At 45.8% G+C, this 17,883-nt stretch overlaps 1 protein-coding gene across 1 annotated transcript; it reads left to right on the top strand.

The window, feature by feature from the left end:
• The first annotated feature begins 326 nt into the window (after nt 1–326).
• Nucleotides 327–17,204, top strand: LOC134357610 (uncharacterized). The gene is made up of 3 exons (XM_063069236.1): nt 327–628; nt 4,792–5,392; nt 16,743–17,204. Exons 1-3 carry the CDS (start codon nt 358–360, stop codon nt 16,870–16,872), a joined length of 1,002 nt encoding a protein of 333 aa, XP_062925306.1. The 5' UTR covers nt 327–357; the 3' UTR covers nt 16,873–17,204.
• The last annotated feature ends 679 nt before the right edge of the window (nt 17,205–17,883 follow it).

Here is a 17,883-nt window from a genome sequence, read left to right as displayed (position 1 = left end):
GCCCAGGAAACACCAAATGAATATTGAAAATAATAGGGGGGGCTGAATTGCAAAGTTGTAATCAATCAGCTGGGGGTAAATCCTTTTGTTTGTCCCTTTCTAACTGCTATGTTTTATTGCAATCCAAAATTATTCTTGGTCCCCAGTGGGTTAACTGCTGATTTCCTGCTGTTTCTTAGTGCTACTAATGAGTTTCAAAATCTGCCAAGTGTTTCAAGAATTTGCAATTAATTAACATCAGCTTCCTGGCTGGAGTTCATTATCACTCCCCCCTGTACTACGAGGCTCAGAGCACACACAACAATTCAGCTGAGGGTGTGTTGCAAAGAAAAAATATCTTAGGAGACAAAAGTTTCAATGGGAAAGTTCAGCTTTCTTTTCACATCTTGCCTGCTCATCTGCTTCTTGGCATCAGAGCTAACATGTTACTATGCAGATAGTCATGGAATACAGCAGCCATTTAGTAAGGCCATTCTGGAGATGTTACATATAAATACACTTACATTTCCACAGCGTACTAAACTTCATCCCTACATGAGAAAACTCTATCGACAGCTCAGTTCATCAGCAGCTAAGGATTCCACTGAACCCGAGGGAACTCTGGTCCAAAGTTTCAGGAGTATCAGAGGTAAGTTTTGCTAACAGTTCATTCTGCACAAGATCTGCTTATCTCAATTTTAATCAAACCTTTCCTTAGCACTAAATTCCCACTTCATTTTGTTATTTACTGAAAGCATACGGTAGGTTCCATTGCATCAGATTAAGGATTAAGAGAAGGAAAAATGCAAGAATATTTTTCATTCGGTTTATGAGAGAACGCAGATTTGTTTGAAATAGGTATGCCAAGAGCAAAAAAATCTGCTTTAATGGAAGTATCATTATTAAAATTACATGGAGAGGTCCCATAATTTGTAGTTCAAATACCAGAAATGTACTTTGTTTTGAATGAAGGCATGTGGTTCATACAGTAAATAATTAAAACCTTGTCATTTATTAAATACAGACATATCTCAAATAATCCTTCCAGATTAGTTGCATCCTATTCAGTTAAGAGAGCTCAAATGAATAGCTCATCTATACAAAAAACAGAATTGTTTCAACACTGAATTAACTTGCAAGCAAAGCCTAGTGCTAAAATATTGGGAATATAGGGATGGGTTGGGGGGATTGTACCGATGCAGTTGGGTTGCAGTTATTTGTGCTAATGATCCCGTTGCTCAAGAGCCAACATTAAGTTATTTGGGGCATGGATGACAAAGGGTGCCCAGGGTAACTGATTGCAGTGTGGATGAGCAGTGAGCAGTGTTCCCTGCTGTCAGCTTGAACTCAGACAATGAATGCACTGGAGCAAAAATGGAAGAACCTTAGACCTGTACCAGTGGTAGGGTCACTGGTACAGGTTAGAACCATACTGCACAGAAAAAGGTCCTTTACCTCACTTCGTCAATGCCAATCTTCTAGTCCCCACATACACAAATCCAATTTGCTTGCAGCCTGCTTTGCCTTGGTGATTCAGGTACTCATCCAGATGCTTCTTAAATGTTGAGATAATCTTATCAGAGGTACTACTTTCAGAGGTACCATATTCCAGAGTTCAACTACCCCCATGTAAAAATATTTTTCCCTAGATTCCCCCCCAAGACTCTTAGTCCACACGTTAAACCAATGTTCTCGGGTCCAAAAGAACAATCCCATATCCAAAAGAACAAACAACTTGGTGTGAATTTAAGCTAGTCCGATCTGCCTGCACATGACCTCTATCCATCCATTACCTGTCCATTCTGAATACCACTTAAACATTAACACTTTATTTGCCTCCACCACTTCCGCTGGCAGTGTTATGTTTGTTCTTAATAAAAGACAGCCTTTGTTTGAGTTTTCAAATGCTAACACATTTATTAACAGAAGACAATGATGGCTTCTAACTCCACACTTTAGCACAGGATCCCAGTTCACCAACATCACTTGCAGTTCCAGGTGAACCACCCGCACTGCATACTGGGAACTGCAGTACTTTGTTATGAACACATTACCTATTACAACAATATCTATGGAAAAAAGTATAGTAGATGTTTCAGGCCAAAACCCTTTGGCAGGACTGTACTTCGGCTCAAGATGTCGACTGTACTCTTTTCCACCGATGCCGCCTGGCCCGCTGAGTTCCTCCAGCATTTTGTGTGTGCTACTTGGATTTCCAGCATCTGCAGATTTTCTCTTATTTGTGTTTTCCCATTATTTGTGACTCTTCCCATTACAATCAATCAAATCCACTCCAATTTTGAAGTGTGGTCTGTATAGTACAGGGTGTGGTGTATGTGGTTCTGCTTGCTTCTTTGATCTGTAGATAAAGCATATCCCACATGAAGCAGTAGTCTGACTGATGTCTTGGTTCATTCTGGGCCAGTACATCACTTCATGAGCTCTGTGTTTACATTTTTCCTCACCAAGATGCCTTTGTGTTCACTGGAGTCGAAAGCCTATACTCTCTGAAGACCATATCTTCCACTCCTGACAGTTCAGCTCTGCATGCCCCATTATAGTTGCTGGTCATCCTTTCTGTATTGGATCTTTGAGTACTTTCATTGTTTCATCCGACCCTGCTACTGTCCTGATCCACTCTGTTCTATCAGGAGATATAGGATTGGAGGTGACAATCTCGTCAACATAGGCCTGTATGTCAGTGTTAATCTCTTGGTCACTCTTTTCCTAGTCGCTTACGATATTCAGTTATGATCCATATTTAGACCTCATGCTGACTTCTGACAGTATGTTACGTTTGTTCTTTAACAAAGACAGACTTGTGTGGGCAAAAGTACTAGAACTATTTTATTTACAGAATTGTTTCCGCTCGGCCACATTTTACTCAGGACCTTCAGCCTTCCAGTTCACCGATGTCACTTCTGGTTCCAGGTGAACCACCCGCATTGCGTGCTGGGAATTGAAGTTCTAAATTATGTACACACATAATAACACACCTTCTAACAGAAATATTACATCCCAGAGGGTGAATCCGCACCCTCTTCATTGCAATCTCATCATCATTATAGCATAACAAAGAGAACTGCAAGTGTGGCCAAATCAATGTTTTATAAAGCTTAGTAGACAGCTCCCTGCAATTGTACTCTAACCCCTGGCTAATGAAGGTAAGTATTCTATGCATCCCCTTTGTCACTTCAGGGACTTTTGGACACAATGTTGACAGGATAGTGATCATTCAGAAATAGCTGAAGGAATCAAAGCAGAAATTCTGATCAATATACTGCTGATGATCTGAGAAAAGGTCATTCACAGCCAAAGCATGGTAGAGATTGAAACAACACACATCAAAGTTGCTGGTGAACGCAGAAGGCCAGGCAGCATCTCTAGGAAGAGGTACAGTTGATGTTTTAGGCCGAGACCCTTCATCAGGACTAACTGAAAGAAGAGGTAGTAAGAGATTTGAAAGTGGGAGGGGGAGGGGGAGATCCGAAATGATAGGAGAAGACAGGAGGGGGAGGGATGGAGCTAAGAGCTGGAAAGTTGATTGGCAAAAGGGATATGAGAGGATCATGGGACAGGAGAAGGAAAAGGGGGAGGCGGGGGAAACCCAGAGGATGGGCAAGGGGTATAGTCAGAGGGACAGAGGGAGAAAAAAGAGAGAGAGAGAAAGAATGTGTGTATATAAATAAATAACAGATGGGGTACAAGTGCTACACATGCCCTTACACTTCCTCCTTCAGCACCATTCAGGGCCCCAGACAGTCCTTCCAGGTGAGGCAACACTTCACCTGTGAGTTGGCTGGGGTGATATACTGCGTCCGGTGCTCCCGATATGGCCATCTATATATTGGCGAGGCCCAACGCAGACTGGGAAATCGTTTTGCTGAACACCTACGCTCTGTCCGCCAGAGAAAGCAGGATCTCCCAGTGGCCACATATTTTAATTCCACATCCCATTCCCATTCTGATATGTCTATCCACAGCCTCCTCTACTGTAAAGCTGAAGCCACACTCAGGTTGGAGGAACAACACCTTATATTCCGTCTGGGTAGCCTCCAACCTGATGGCATGAACATTGACTTCTCTAACTTCCGCTAATGCCCCACCTCCCCCTTGTACCCCATCCGTTATTTATTTATATACGTACATTCTTTCTCTCTCTCTCCTTTTCCTCCCTCTGTCCCTTGCCCATCCTCTGGGTTTTCCCCCCTCCCCCTTTTCCTTCTCCCTCGGCCTCCCATCCTATGATCCTCTCATATCCCTTTTGCCTATCACCTGTCCAGCTCTTGGCTCCATCCCTCCCCCTCCTGTCTTCTCCTATCATTTTGGATCTCCCCCTCTCACTTTCAAATCTCTTACTAGCTCTTCCTTCAGTTAGTCCTGACGAAGGGTCTCAGCCCAAAACGTCGACTGTACCTCTTCCTAGAGATGCTTTCTGGCCTGCTGCATTCACCAGCAACTTTGATGTGTGTTGCTTGAATTTCCAGCATCTGCAGAATTCCTCGTGTTTAGAGATTGAAACATTAGGTCAAGATATAGAGAGAATTCACTTGCAAATTTTGACCACCCTTGAGTTGTTTTAAAATAATCCATTGATTTATCTCTAATTTTTAGAGAAAAGAGTAAACAAAATTAACACAATTACAAACATTTTGCCAACAATAACAACTAATTGCATTTATAAACTATGCTTGTAAAGCATTAGAACAGAAGGAATACTGAAAAGTGGAACAAAAGGAAAATATTAATAAAAGAATCAGAAATGTATCATACCAGCATGTTTCAAATATTTTTTGCCTATCTTTATTTTAGTTCCTGAATATGACAATCCTGGATGGTTGTGGTTTAACATTTCCAGCCTCAAGCCCTCTATGTTGGCAGCAGAGTTGGTGCTACTGCGGAGAACCTTGCATCCAAAGTCCCTGACGATCAATGTAACAATACATACAATTGGTTTTGACAAGAACAACCTGTCCATCAGTGACCCACTAGACAAGAAGGTATTGAACCTGAGTGAGCTGCCTTCCTCTGGCTATGACACGTTCAATGTTTCCATCATTCTGAGAGAGTGGAGGGTGGATCTGATAGGATTCCAGTTTCAGTTTACTGATGATAGTGGCAGTCTGGTCTTGCATGATGCCCTCACTCAGAATCTCTACTGTCTCAACACAAGTTCTCAGGATGAACCACTTCTCATCACCTATCGGGTGGGACTGTCTGAAAGGAACAAAATTGCCAATTTACGTGGCAGCAGGAGTAGTCAACAGTGCACTAGTGGATGGAGGAGGAGCCATCTTCCTCGCAGAGCTACTCCCGGAGAGTGCAGCCTGCACAAATGGTTTGTCAGCTTACAGTCTTCAGAGTTATATCACTGGATCCTGGAACCTCAGGGTTACTATGCTAACTTCTGTAGGTAAGCATTTGCCAGTTTACAATTAGTGTTAACTGAACTGAATTAAGTTCCTTTTCCATTTTACTCTTACTACTTTCCACTCTTCCTCTCCTTCACCAGTTTCTGTTTATTGTCTGTCATAAGAATGACAACATTCCTCTGGAGTGTAGGGTCTTGGGGGGGGAGATATGATAGAGGTTTATAGAATGATCAGAGATAACCCTAAATCCAAGGTAGAAATGTTGGATACCAAAGGGCATAACCTTACAGTGAGATTGTGGAGATTTAAAGGGAATGTGCACAGTAATACTTTTACAGAATAGTAGGTGCCTGGAATGGGCTGTCACGGGTGATAATGGAAAGAGACAAGATTGTGGCATTCTAAAAGCTTTTCTATGGGCCCATATATGCAAGGGATGGAGGAATATGGATTACACACAAGCAGAAGGGATTCAGTTAATTTGGCATCAGTCTGGGCTCATTGTGGGTGAAGGGACTGTTCCTATGTTGTACTGTTCAACCTTCTACTATAGAACGTAGAATAGTACAGCACAGTACAGGCCCTTCGGCCCACAATGTTGTGCCGAGCCTCAAACCCTGCCTCCCATATAATCCCTCACCTTAAATTCCTCCATATACCTGTCTAGTAGTCTCTTAAACTTCACTAGTGTATCTGCCTCCACCACTGACTCAGGCAGTGCATTCCACGCACCAACCACTCTGAGTAAAAAACGTTCCTCTAATATCCCCCTTGAACTTCCCACCCCTTACCTTAAAGCCATGTCCTCTTGTATTGAGCAGTGGTGCCCTGGGGAAGAGGCGCTGGCTATCCACTCCATCTATTCCTCTTATTATCTTGTACACCTCTATCATGTCTCCTCTCATCCTCCTTCTCTCCAAAGAGTAAAACCGTAGCTCCCTTAATCTCTGATCATAATCCATATTCTCTAAACCAGGCAGCATCCTGGTAAATCTCTGCTGTACCCTTTCCAATGCTTCCACATCCTTCCTATAGTGAGGTGACCAGAAATGGACACAGTACTCCAAGTGTGGCCTAACCAGAGTTTTATAGAGCTGCATCATTACATCGCGATTCTTAAACTCTGTTCCTCGACTTATGAAAGCTAACACCCCATAAGCTTTCTTATCTACCTTATCTACCTGTGAGGCAACTTTCAGGGATCTGTGAACATGTACCCCCAGATCCCTCTGCTCCTTCACACTACCAAGTATCCTGCCATTTACTTTGTACTCTGCCTTGGAGTTTGTCCTTTCAAAGTGTACCACCTCACACTTCTCTGGGTTGAACTCCATCTGCCACTTCTCAGCCCACTCCTGCATCCTATCAATGTCTCTCTGCAATCTTTGACAATCCTCTGCACCATCTACAACACCACCAACCTTTGTGTCATCTGCAAAGTTACCAACCCACCCTTCTACCCCCACATCCAGGTCGTTAATAAAAATAATGAAAGGTAGAGGTCCCAGAATCGATCCTTGTGGGACACCACTAGTCACAATCCTCCAATCTGAATGTACTCCCTCCACCCCCACCCTCTGCCTTCTGCAGGCAAGCCAATTCTGAATCCACCTGGCCAAACTTCCCTGGATCCCATGACTTCTGACTTTCTGAATAATCCTACCATGTGCAACCTTGTCAAATGCCTTACTAAAATCCATATAGATCACATCCACTGCACTACCCTCATCTATATGCCTGGTCACCTCCTTAAAGAGCTCTATCAGGCTTGTTAGACATGATCTGCCTTTCACAAAGCCATGCTGACTGTCCCTGATCAGACCATGATTCTCTAAATGCCCATAGATCCTATCTCTAAGAATCTTTTCCAACAGCTTTCCCACCATAGACGTAAGGCTCACTGGTCTATAATTACCCAGACTATCCCTACTACCTTTTTTGAACAAGGGGACAACATTTACCTCCCTCCAATCCTCCGGTACCATTCCCATAGACAACGAGGACATAAAGATCCTAACCAGAGGCTCAGCAATCTCTTCCCTCGTCTCGTGGAGCAGCCTGGAAAATATTCCATTAGGCGCTGGGGACTGATCTGTCCTAATGTATTTTAACAACTCCAACACCTCCTCTTCCTTAATATCAACATGCTCCAGAACATCAACCTCACCCATATTGTCCTCACCGTCATCAAGTTCCCTCTCATTGGTGAATACCGAAGAAAAGTATTCACTGAGGACCTCGCTCACTTCCACAGCCGCCAGGCACATCTTCCCACCTTTCTCTCTAATCAGTCCTACCTTCACTCCTGTCATCCTTTTCTTCTTCACATAATTGAAGAATGCCTTGGGGTTTTCCTTTACTCTACTCGCCAAGGCCTTCTCATGCCCCCTTCTTGCTCTTCTCAGCCCCTTCTTAAGCTCCTTTCTTGCTTCCCTATATTCCTCAATAGACCCATCTGATCCTTGCTTCCTAAACCTCATGTATGCTGCCTTCTTCCACCTGACTAGACTTTCCACTTCACTTGTCACCCATGGTTCCTTCACCCTACCATTCTTTATCTTCCTCACTGGGACAAATTTATCCCTAATATCCTGCAAGAGATCTCTAAACATCGACCACATGTCCATAGTACATTTCCCTGCAAAAACATCATCCCAATTCACACCCACAAGTTCTAGCCTTATAGCTTCAAAATTTGCCCTTCCCCAATTAAAAATTTTCCTGTCCTCTCTGATTCTATCCTTTTTCATGATAATGCTAAAGGCCAGGGAGCGGTGGTCACTGTCCCCCAGATGCTCACCCACTGAGAGATCTGTGACCTGACCCAGTTCATTACCTAGTACTAGATCTAGTATGGCGTTCCCCCTAGTCGGCCTGTCCACATATTGTGACAGGAATCCGTCCTGGACACATTTAACAAGCTCTGCCCCATCCAAACCCTTGGAACTAATCAGGTGCCAATCAATATTAGGGAAGTTAAAGTCACCCATGATAACAACCCTGCACTTTTTGCACTTTTTGCACTTTTCCAAAATCTGCCTCCCAATCTGCTCCTCTGTATCTCTGCTGCTACCAGGGGCCTATAGAAAACTTCCAATAGAGTAACTGCTCCCTTCCTGTTCCTGATTTCCACCCAGACTGACTCAAAAAAGGATCCTGCTACATTACCCACCCTTTCTGTAGCTGTAATAGTATCCCTGACCAGTAATGCCACCCCTCCTCCCCTTTTCTCCCACTCTCTATCCCTTTTAAAGCACTGAAATCCAGGAATATTGAGAATCCATTCCTACCCTGGTGTCAGCCAAGTCTCTGTAATGGCCACTACATCATAATTCCACGTATGTATTCAAGCTCTCAGTTCATCACCTTTGTTCCTGATGCTTCTTGCATTGAGGTACACACACTTCAGCCCTTCTACCTTACTGTCTTTACACCATTTATTCTGCTTCTCTTTCCTCAAAGCCTCTCTGTATGTTAGATCTATGTTCTAAATGGGGGCAGAAGTAGGATCAGCAAACCTGCTCTGCCTTTCAATAAGCTCAGTCCTGCTCTGATTTGTACTTTGTATTGATCAAAAGTTTGTTTCCGCCTTGAACAAATTCAATAATTCAGTCATTCATCCGCTATAGGGGATGAACCATTATGCCTATGAATAAGCAATTCAACTTGCCCTATGCTCCTACTCTTCCAGGCTATAATGAAAATGATTTGCCTTTTCAAGCAGTCACCAAATTGCCTTTTGGCTGTTTTTGATTAATCTGCTTCCACCATCCTTTCTGTCTGAATTCCAGGTGATCTTGTTGCTTTTTCCTTTTCGGTTCCCATTGCACTCTCCCACTACTCATCCTCCTAATAAAATGGAAGCAGTTTTTCTTCTTTTTAATCAAGATCCCAGAGGATTTTGAACTTTCCTATCAACTCTCTCCTGACTGGTTGTTTACAGCATACCATTATCTGGGTGTCAGGACACTGGAGCAGGAATCCAGTTGCAGGCCCAGTACTGTGAAGACTGTGATATTAATTGAGTAACAAATCCCAAGGTGCAAACAAAGTCAGCATCAAAGTTCAGGCAGAGATCAAAACATCCAGAGAAATCCAAAAACCAGAATCGGGAAACAGGCAGTGTTGATATTCAGATAGACAGAGCACAGATACAAAGGCTCAGGAAAATTCACTAGCACAATCTGGCAATGAATAGGTGAAAACACAGGACTGAAACACACTGAGCAATAAACAGAGAGGCAGATGATAGGTAGAGCATAATGAGACACAAGTGGCAGCAATACAGGTAATAATGAGAAATAGATGAGAGACGGAGTACTCAGTAATACAGGGGCCGGAGTAGAGCAGGAGCAGGGACAGGAGCACATGGCAATACAAAAGCTGGGGGAAGCATACAAAAAGACAAAGTTCAGCTAGAGGTACTGACAGTACTCACCACCACCCCCGGCCAACGGACGCCTCCTGGCATCATGGCAGGTAGAGCTGGGTGCTGGCGATGAAAGTCCCTGATGAGAGAGGGGTCCGGGATGTAATGGGCAGGAACCCAGCACCTCTCCTTAGGACCATAGCCCTCCCAGTCCACAAAGGCCCTGATGCCGAACATCCAGCAGTCGACGCACCGCGAAGGCCTCTGACCCATCGATGAGCCATGGGGGGGGGGGGGTTTGGGGACAGGACACAGGGACAAGCTCATGAAAGGCTTGATGCGGGACACATGGAAGGTGCGATGAATGCGGCAAAGAGCGGAGGGGAGCTTGAGATGGACGGCAACAGGGCTGATGACTTTAGCAATGGGAAAGGGGCCGAGGAAGTGAGGGGCGAGCTTGTAGGAATCCACCTTGAGGGGCAGGTCTCAGGTTGAAAGCCACATTTGCTGTCCCTGGCAGTAATGTGGGGCCTTGGAGCAATGGTAGTCAGCTTAGATTATGAAGACACACAGTCCTCTTTTATTGCCATTTAGAAATGCATGCATTAAGAAATGATACAATATTTCCTCCGGTGTGATATCACAAAACACAGGACAGACCAAGACTGAAAAAACTGACAAAACCACATAATTATAACATATAGTTACAACAGTGCAACAATACCATAACTTGATGAAGAAGTCCGTGAGCACAGTAAAAAGTTCAAAGTCTCTCAAATGTCCCACATCTCACGCAGACGGGAGAAGGAAGAAAAACTCTCCCTGCCATGCCGACCACAATCCGACTCTGAGTCATCTGAAAACTTCAAGCCTCCGATCAGCTCTCCGACACAGAGTGCTGAGTGCCATCTCTGTCCGAACGATTCGACCTCAATCTTGGTCGCCACCAGCAGGCAAAGCCGGGGATTTTGAGGCCTTCCCTCTGGAAGATTCCTGACCGCGCAGTAACGACAGCAGCGAACGAGCATTTCAGAAATTTCTCCAGATGTTCCTCTGTGCTTTCACGTCTGTCTCCATCAAATCAGAATTGTCCACGGCCCCTATTAAACAGAAACGATATCATTTTTCACCGGAGAGCTGCACTTGACGCTTTGATCTTAGCAGAGGCATGGAGAAGGGCAGAGTGAATGCACCTGCATGTCCGCTGACAATGGCGGTTGAAAGCCTCAGCAGATGGAACGCCAACCTCCTCCTCCTGGGCAGGAAACAGTGGAGGGTGGTAGCCAAGGCAGCACTAGAAAGGGGGCAGACCGGTGGATGAGGATGGATGAGAGTTTATGAGGGGTTCTGGGAGACCAGACTCCGCAATACTGTCTCCAGCTGTTGGTTGGCCCGTTCGGTCTGGCCATTGGTCTGTGGATGAAAACCTGAAGACAGACTCTCAGAGGCACCCAGTTAGTTTCTGAAGATGCCCACCAGAAGTTGGATGTGAATTGAGAGCCCCTGTCTGACACAACATCTACAGGTAAACCATGTGATTTAAAAACATGCAGTGCTAGTAATTTGGCTGTTTCTTTGGCTGAGGGGAGTTTCAACAGAGAAACTATGAACTACCGTGAGAATGGTACTATTACTGACTGATGGGGGAAGACTGGTGACAAAATCCAGGGCAATGTGGGACCAGGGTCTCTTGGGGATAGACAGGGGTTGTAACAGACCAGCAGTGACCAGTTAGAGTTCTTGCCTTGAGCACAGACCGAGCAGGCTGAGACGAAGCTGTGGATGTCATCTCCAATGGAGGGCCACCAGAACCGCCGACTGATGAAGGCCTGAGTACGCTTGGTTCCACGGTGACAGAATAATGGGGAGGAATGACCTGTGAGCAGACAGAGCTGGGAACATAAACACGGTTAGTGGGGCATTGACTAGGGGCTGCCTCGCTCTGTCGAGCAGCTTGCACAGTGGATTCAATGTCCCATTGTGCTGCACCCACGAGACAGTGAGCAGGGAGGATGGCATCAGCTACCTCAGGGGTCTCAGAGGAAGGAAATCTTCGGGAAAGGGCATTAGGTTTTCCATCCTTGGAACTGGGGCAGAAGGACTGAGTAAAATTGAATCTTGAGAAAAACAGGGACCAACGAGCTTGACGGGAGCTGAGATGCTTGGCAGTACAGATATATTCCAGATTCTTGTGATCAGTCCAGAATATGAATGGCACCTTTGCTCCCTCTAGCCAATGCCTCCACTCCTCCAGAGCTAGCTTCACAGCCGGCAGCTCCCGGTTTCCGATATCGTAATTCCACTCTGTGGGAGTGAGGCGGTGAGAGAAGAAGGCGCAGGGGTTATGGGCTGAGTGCAGGTCGGTGGGACTAGGTGAGAGTAAGAGTTCGGCATGGACTAGAAGGGCCGAGATGGCCTGTTTCCATGCTGTAATTGTTATATGGTTATATGGTTATGGGTGTACCTTCTCATCCTTGGCCGAGCGCTGAGAGAGAACAGCTCCTTCACCAATGTCAGACGCATCCACCTCCATAATGAACTGACGGTCGGTGTCAGGTTGAATCAGGATGGGGGCAGAGGTGAAACTTTCCTTCAGGTCAGAGAATGCTTTTCCAGCAGCCGGGGAACAGGAGAATCTGACAGCCGATAAGGGAAGAGCAGTGAGTGGTGCAGCCAATGTACTGTCATTTCTGATGAAGCAGTGATAGAAGTTAGCAAAGCCCAGGAAGCGCTGCAACTCCCGTCGAGTCGAGGGTTGGGGCCATTCGACCACTGCCTTGACCTTCTGTTGGTCGATCTAAATGGAACCGCCTGAAGTTACTTACCCAAGGTAGGAGACTGTATTGCGAAGAAACTCACATTTCTCAGCCTTCATAAAGAGCTGGTTCTCCAGAAGGCGCTGGAGAACTCTGCAGACATGACCTGTGTGTTCAGCAAGGGACTTAGAAAAGATCAACGTGTCAGTGAGATACACAAAAACAAATTAGTTCAGCAGCTCCCTGAGAACGTCATTACCAGGGTTTGGAAGACGGCAGGGGTGTTGGTGAGACCAAATGGCAAGACCAGGTAGTCGTAATGGCCTCAGGTGGTTTTGAAGGACGTCTTCTACTCGTCCCCCTTCATGGATGCGGACAAGATGGTAGGCGTTACAGAGATCAAGCTTGGTGAAAACTGAGGTTCCTTGCAGTAGTTCAAATGCCGAGGTCATGAGCGGAAAAGGGTAATGGTTCTTAACAGTGACTTCATTCAGTCCCTGGTAATCAATGCATGGACGCAAGGAGCCGTGCTTCTTTTCAACAAAGAGAAAATTGGCACCAGCAGGGGAGGAAGACGGCCGGATGATGCCTGCAGCCAGAGACTCTTGAATGTACTTACACATGGCTTCTGTTTCAGGTACGGACAGGGCATACAGGAGCCCCTTGGGGAGATGTGCCAGGCAAAAGGTCAATGGTGCAATCATATAGACGATGAGGCAGTAGGGAAGTGGCCCGGGACTTGCTGAACGCAGCCTGAATACATTGACCTCCAGGAGGGATGGCACTAAGGTCTGGAAATTCCTCGGGGGGATCTGGGCTTGGAGACATGGGGATCTGAGCATGGCAGAGGCAGTGGGTGTGACCGAATGGGCTCCAGCCTACAATCTTGCGACTGAGCCAGTCAATGTGGGAGTTTTGTATAACTAACCAGGGATGGCCCAGGACAATGGGAGTTTGAGGAGAGTCAATAACATTAAGGGTTAACTGTTCATGATGGTTGCCTCATAAACTGAGACTCACCAGGGCCGTGACATGGGTGATGTGAGCCAGTCTCTGACTGCTCAAGGCGTTGGCCATTAATGGTGACTGGAGAGAAGACGTGGGTAGTTCCCACTGTGCAGCTAAGCCGGAATCAATAAAACACCCCTCCACACCAGAATCGACCAAGGCAGAGACTGCTCGCTGTTGGACCCCCCACTCCAGAGAAGCAGGCATGAGAGTGAGTGGTGTCGAGGAGGGCCGGACAGGGGTCATGCTCACCAGTACTCCTCATCCTACTGGTGAGCGCTGTATTTTACTGGGCAGGTGGATATGAAGTGGCCTGGTTGGCCACAGTACAGACAGGAACAGCTGCTGGTTCTCCTTTGTCTTTCAGTCAGCATCAGGCAGGTACGGTCAACATGCAAAGCCTCGGGCTCTGGAGTGGGAATTGTAGATAACGGCAAACAGCAGGGCAACGTAGACTGATGAGGAGCTTGGAACTCACCCAGTGCCCCCAGGGACCCTCTGGAACCCCTCCCTCTGCGGTGCTGCTGAAGGCGAACATTAACGCGGATGGCCACATCCACCAGGCTTCAAAGATGGCAGGAAAGTCCTGGGTGACCAGCACATCTTTGATGTCTTTGGAGAGGCCATTCAGGAAGGTGTCATACTGTGCCTCAGAGTTCCAGCTGCTGGAGGTAGATAGGGACTAGAACACTATGGTGTAATCTGACACAGGTCTGTGCCCCCAGTGCATGTGCAGCCTTTCACAGGCAGCCTCTCTCTCCCATGTTTGGAGCCATCAAACACTTTTCTCATCTCCTCAGAAAATAACTGAAAGCTGATGCAGAAAGAGGAACCCGCCTCCCAGACAGCTGTTCCCCATTCTCTCGCCCGACCAGACAGTTGGGTGATGACATAGGCTACCTTCGCTCAATCAGTCAGAAATGTTGCTGGTTGTAATTCAAAGATGAAGGTGCACTGGGAAAGAAAAGAGCAGCAGGTACCAGGCTCACCTGAGTACTTTTCTGGAGGAGGCAGACGGGGCTCTTGGACAGGAGGAGCACGCGAGGACACAGAGGGCAGGGCGGAAGATGCAGTCACAGAATATTGATGGGTGCTCTGGGACTGCTGGAGTGACTGAGTCTGGGTCACAAGATCGGCTACATTGGCAGAAAGCGACTCCACGGCCCTGAACACAGAGTCCAGCTGGTTCTGGTGTCTCCCCAACATCACTCCCTGTTGTTCCAGGGCAGTTCTCAGATGACCAGGGTCTGCTGGATCCGTTCTGGCCAGATTGTACTGTCAGGGCCCTGAAGCAGGGATCCAATCACAGACCCAGTACTGTCTACACTGTGATATTAATTGAGTAACAAATCCTGAGGTGTAAACAAAGTCAGCGTCAAAGTTCAGGCAGAGATCAAAACATCCAGAGAAATCTAAAAACCAGAATCGGGAAATAGGCAGAGTCGATATTCAGATAGACAGAGCACAGATACAAAGGCTCAGGAAAACTCACTGGCACAATCTGACATTAAACAGGTGAAAACACAGGACTGAAATACACTGAGCAATAAACAGAGAGGCAGATGATAGGTGGAGCACAATGAGACACAAGTGGCAGCAATACAGGTAATAATGAGAAATAGATGAGAGACGGAGTACTCAGTAATACAGGGGCAGGAGCAGGGACATGGCAATACAAAACCACAGACTGACAGCTAGGGGAAACACACAAAAAGACAGAGGTACTGACACTGGGGTACTCTTTCTGCACATCACACAGATAATGACTGTCTACAGGCATATGAGCATTGGTTAAGGAACAACGTTCCCTCTAAGGGGTGTGTACAAAGGAATTTAAACTGTGCTCAAAAGGTAGGCATATTTAACATATTTCACAATCATACACGATCACATTTCCTTTCCCGGTTTCTGACGTGGACGGCGTTGACAATGTGGAGTTTGCGATCAGATATCTGCAGATTTTAGAACTGGCCTATTTATACTGTTTTTGTTGAAGAAATTATTCAGTGTGGACATGTTGTTGTCACCGGACAAAAAAATTGCAGAGCACAAGATTTTTGCACACACTGGTCATTACAAATCAGAGGGAACATTGTTAGGGAAGCTTCTGCACTTCCGTTGGTCAATCGTTACTTTCTTAGAAAACTGAGATACAAAGAAAAAAAAATGATTCAAAGGTTCAAAGGTCCAATTTGATGTCAGAGAAATGTATACAATATACACCCTGAATTTTTCTTCGCAAACATCCATGAAAACAGAGAAGTGCCCCAAAGAATGAATGACAATTAAACATTAGAACCCCAAAGTCCCCCCCCCAGCTCCCCTCCCTCCCATGCGTAAGTAGCAGCAAGCAACTATCCCCCCCACTCCACCGGCAAAAATACAAGTATCAGCACCGCCACTGAGCACTCAGTGTGAGCAAAGACACAGACTTGCAGTTACCCCAAAGACTTTACATTTTATCCGGCACTTGACATCCCACTGGTTCTCTCTCTCCCTAATAAGGGAGAGGGCGGTGTCTCCATTTTCCCAGCAAGCGGGGAGACATAACAGCAACTCACTGATTTACAATCTTAAAAGTCTGTTACATCGCTTTTTTCGAGCTCTGTGCCTGAAGATCGCAAAGATCCCGGGTCTTTGGAACCACAGCAGTAGATCTTCTGACTCCCCCAATGACAGATGGGTCTCCTGCTGTGACACTGACCCTTGATCCACCCGTCTCCAGAGCCCCGAGATCTTAGGCTTCCAAATCCAAGCCGGACTCTCAGGCCGAATCCCTGGCGTGCTGAACAACAGCCAGTCCTGAAATCCCAACAACAGGTCCCATTCCCACAAAGAACCAAAGTCTGTGTGTAACTCCAGGTAAGGGTCTTCAAAAGAACCCTGAAAGGGAAAAATAAAGATATTAAAGATGGAAATAGAGCTGTTTCTGAAGATGCCAGCAATGGAGTTGCCATTTAGCGCCATCTTAACTCCACCTCTGTCTCCATCTCAATAATAAATGTTTATTATTGTCATGTATTGAAAACGTGCAAAAATTGCCTTGCATAATGTTCATAGATCAATTTATTACATCAGTACATTGAGGTATAGCAGAAGTGTCAGTTACAGAGAAAGTGCAGAGCAGATACACAATAAGATGCAACATCATAACAAGGTAGATTGTGGATCATTCTTATTCTGGCTTCTTCCCACTTCCTATCAAGTCCTGATGAAGGGTCTCCGCCTGAAATGTAGACTATTTATTCATTTCTGTAGATGCTGCCTGACCTGCCGAGTTCCTCCAGCATTTTGTGTGTACTCCTCTGAATTTCCAGCATCTGCAGAATTTCTTATGTTTAAAACTGCGAGGTCAAGAGTGCATCTTATCATACTGAGGAACAGTTAATCATCCCCTAACAGTGGGATAGAAGCAATCCTTCAGCCTGGTGTATATGCTTTCAGACTTTTGTATCCTCTGCCTGATGGAATAGTGGAGAAGAGAGAAAGTTTAGGGTTGCTGGGCTCTTACTGAGGCAATAAGAAATGTAAATGGAGTCCATGGATGGGAGGCTGTTTTTTATGACATGCGAACCTGCCTCCACAACTCTCTGCAGTTTCTTGCAGTCATCATTTCTAAGGTACAACAAAAAAAGATTGGTGCAGGTCAACAGCGACATGAAAATTTCTTTCACATCCTGAACGTAGCCCCCCTGGTAAGCCTCAGCCTCGCTCAACTCGCTTTTGTCTAGGGGAAGGAGCCTTTGGCCCCACCAAACTGAGTAACTAAGTTTGTGTGGATGCTGTGTGATGTACCCCACCCCGCCAAATAACAGACAATACACCATATATGAGTAAACGATTACAATTTATAGATCTTACTGGAACTATGTAATTAATAGAGATAAAATATAAAAAGAAAGTAAAAGGCGCCAAATTTATCAAAGTTCAACCCCTTCATGCATAATATTTGGAGCTCTAGTAACAGTCCTCTTTTCACCATTCGATCCCCTCTGACCACCTCGACCAGACACTGCACGAGTCTGTCTTCATCTCCTCTCCTCGCCGAAGACCCTGGACCTCAGACTCCGGCTCGGGGTCTGCCCCGTTGGCCAGCTCACAGCATCGCATCCGCTCTCTCTCTCCCCATCACGCCTTCTCCCCAAAAACCCGCAGATCACAATAGCTTACAGACACACAAAAAAGAATAACATCTATCCCAATTGGTTAGCAACGGAATACAACTCCCTCTATAACCCAAACAAGCTGCTAGCGAGAGAACTTTCTCAGCAGTTAACATAACGAAGAAGCCATTTTAATTAGCCTATTAGATTAGATTATGAGGACACACAGTCCGCTTTTATTGTCATTTCATAATGTGTGCATTAAGAAATGATACAATGTTTTTCCAGAGTGATAT

Source organism: Mobula hypostoma, chromosome 16 (assembly GCF_963921235.1).
Source record: "Mobula hypostoma chromosome 16, sMobHyp1.1, whole genome shotgun sequence".
Lineage (NCBI taxonomy): Eukaryota > Metazoa > Chordata > Chondrichthyes > Myliobatiformes > Myliobatidae > Mobula > Mobula hypostoma.
Note: the sequence above shows the minus strand (reverse complement) of the source record. Positions and strands in the feature narration are given on the sequence as shown.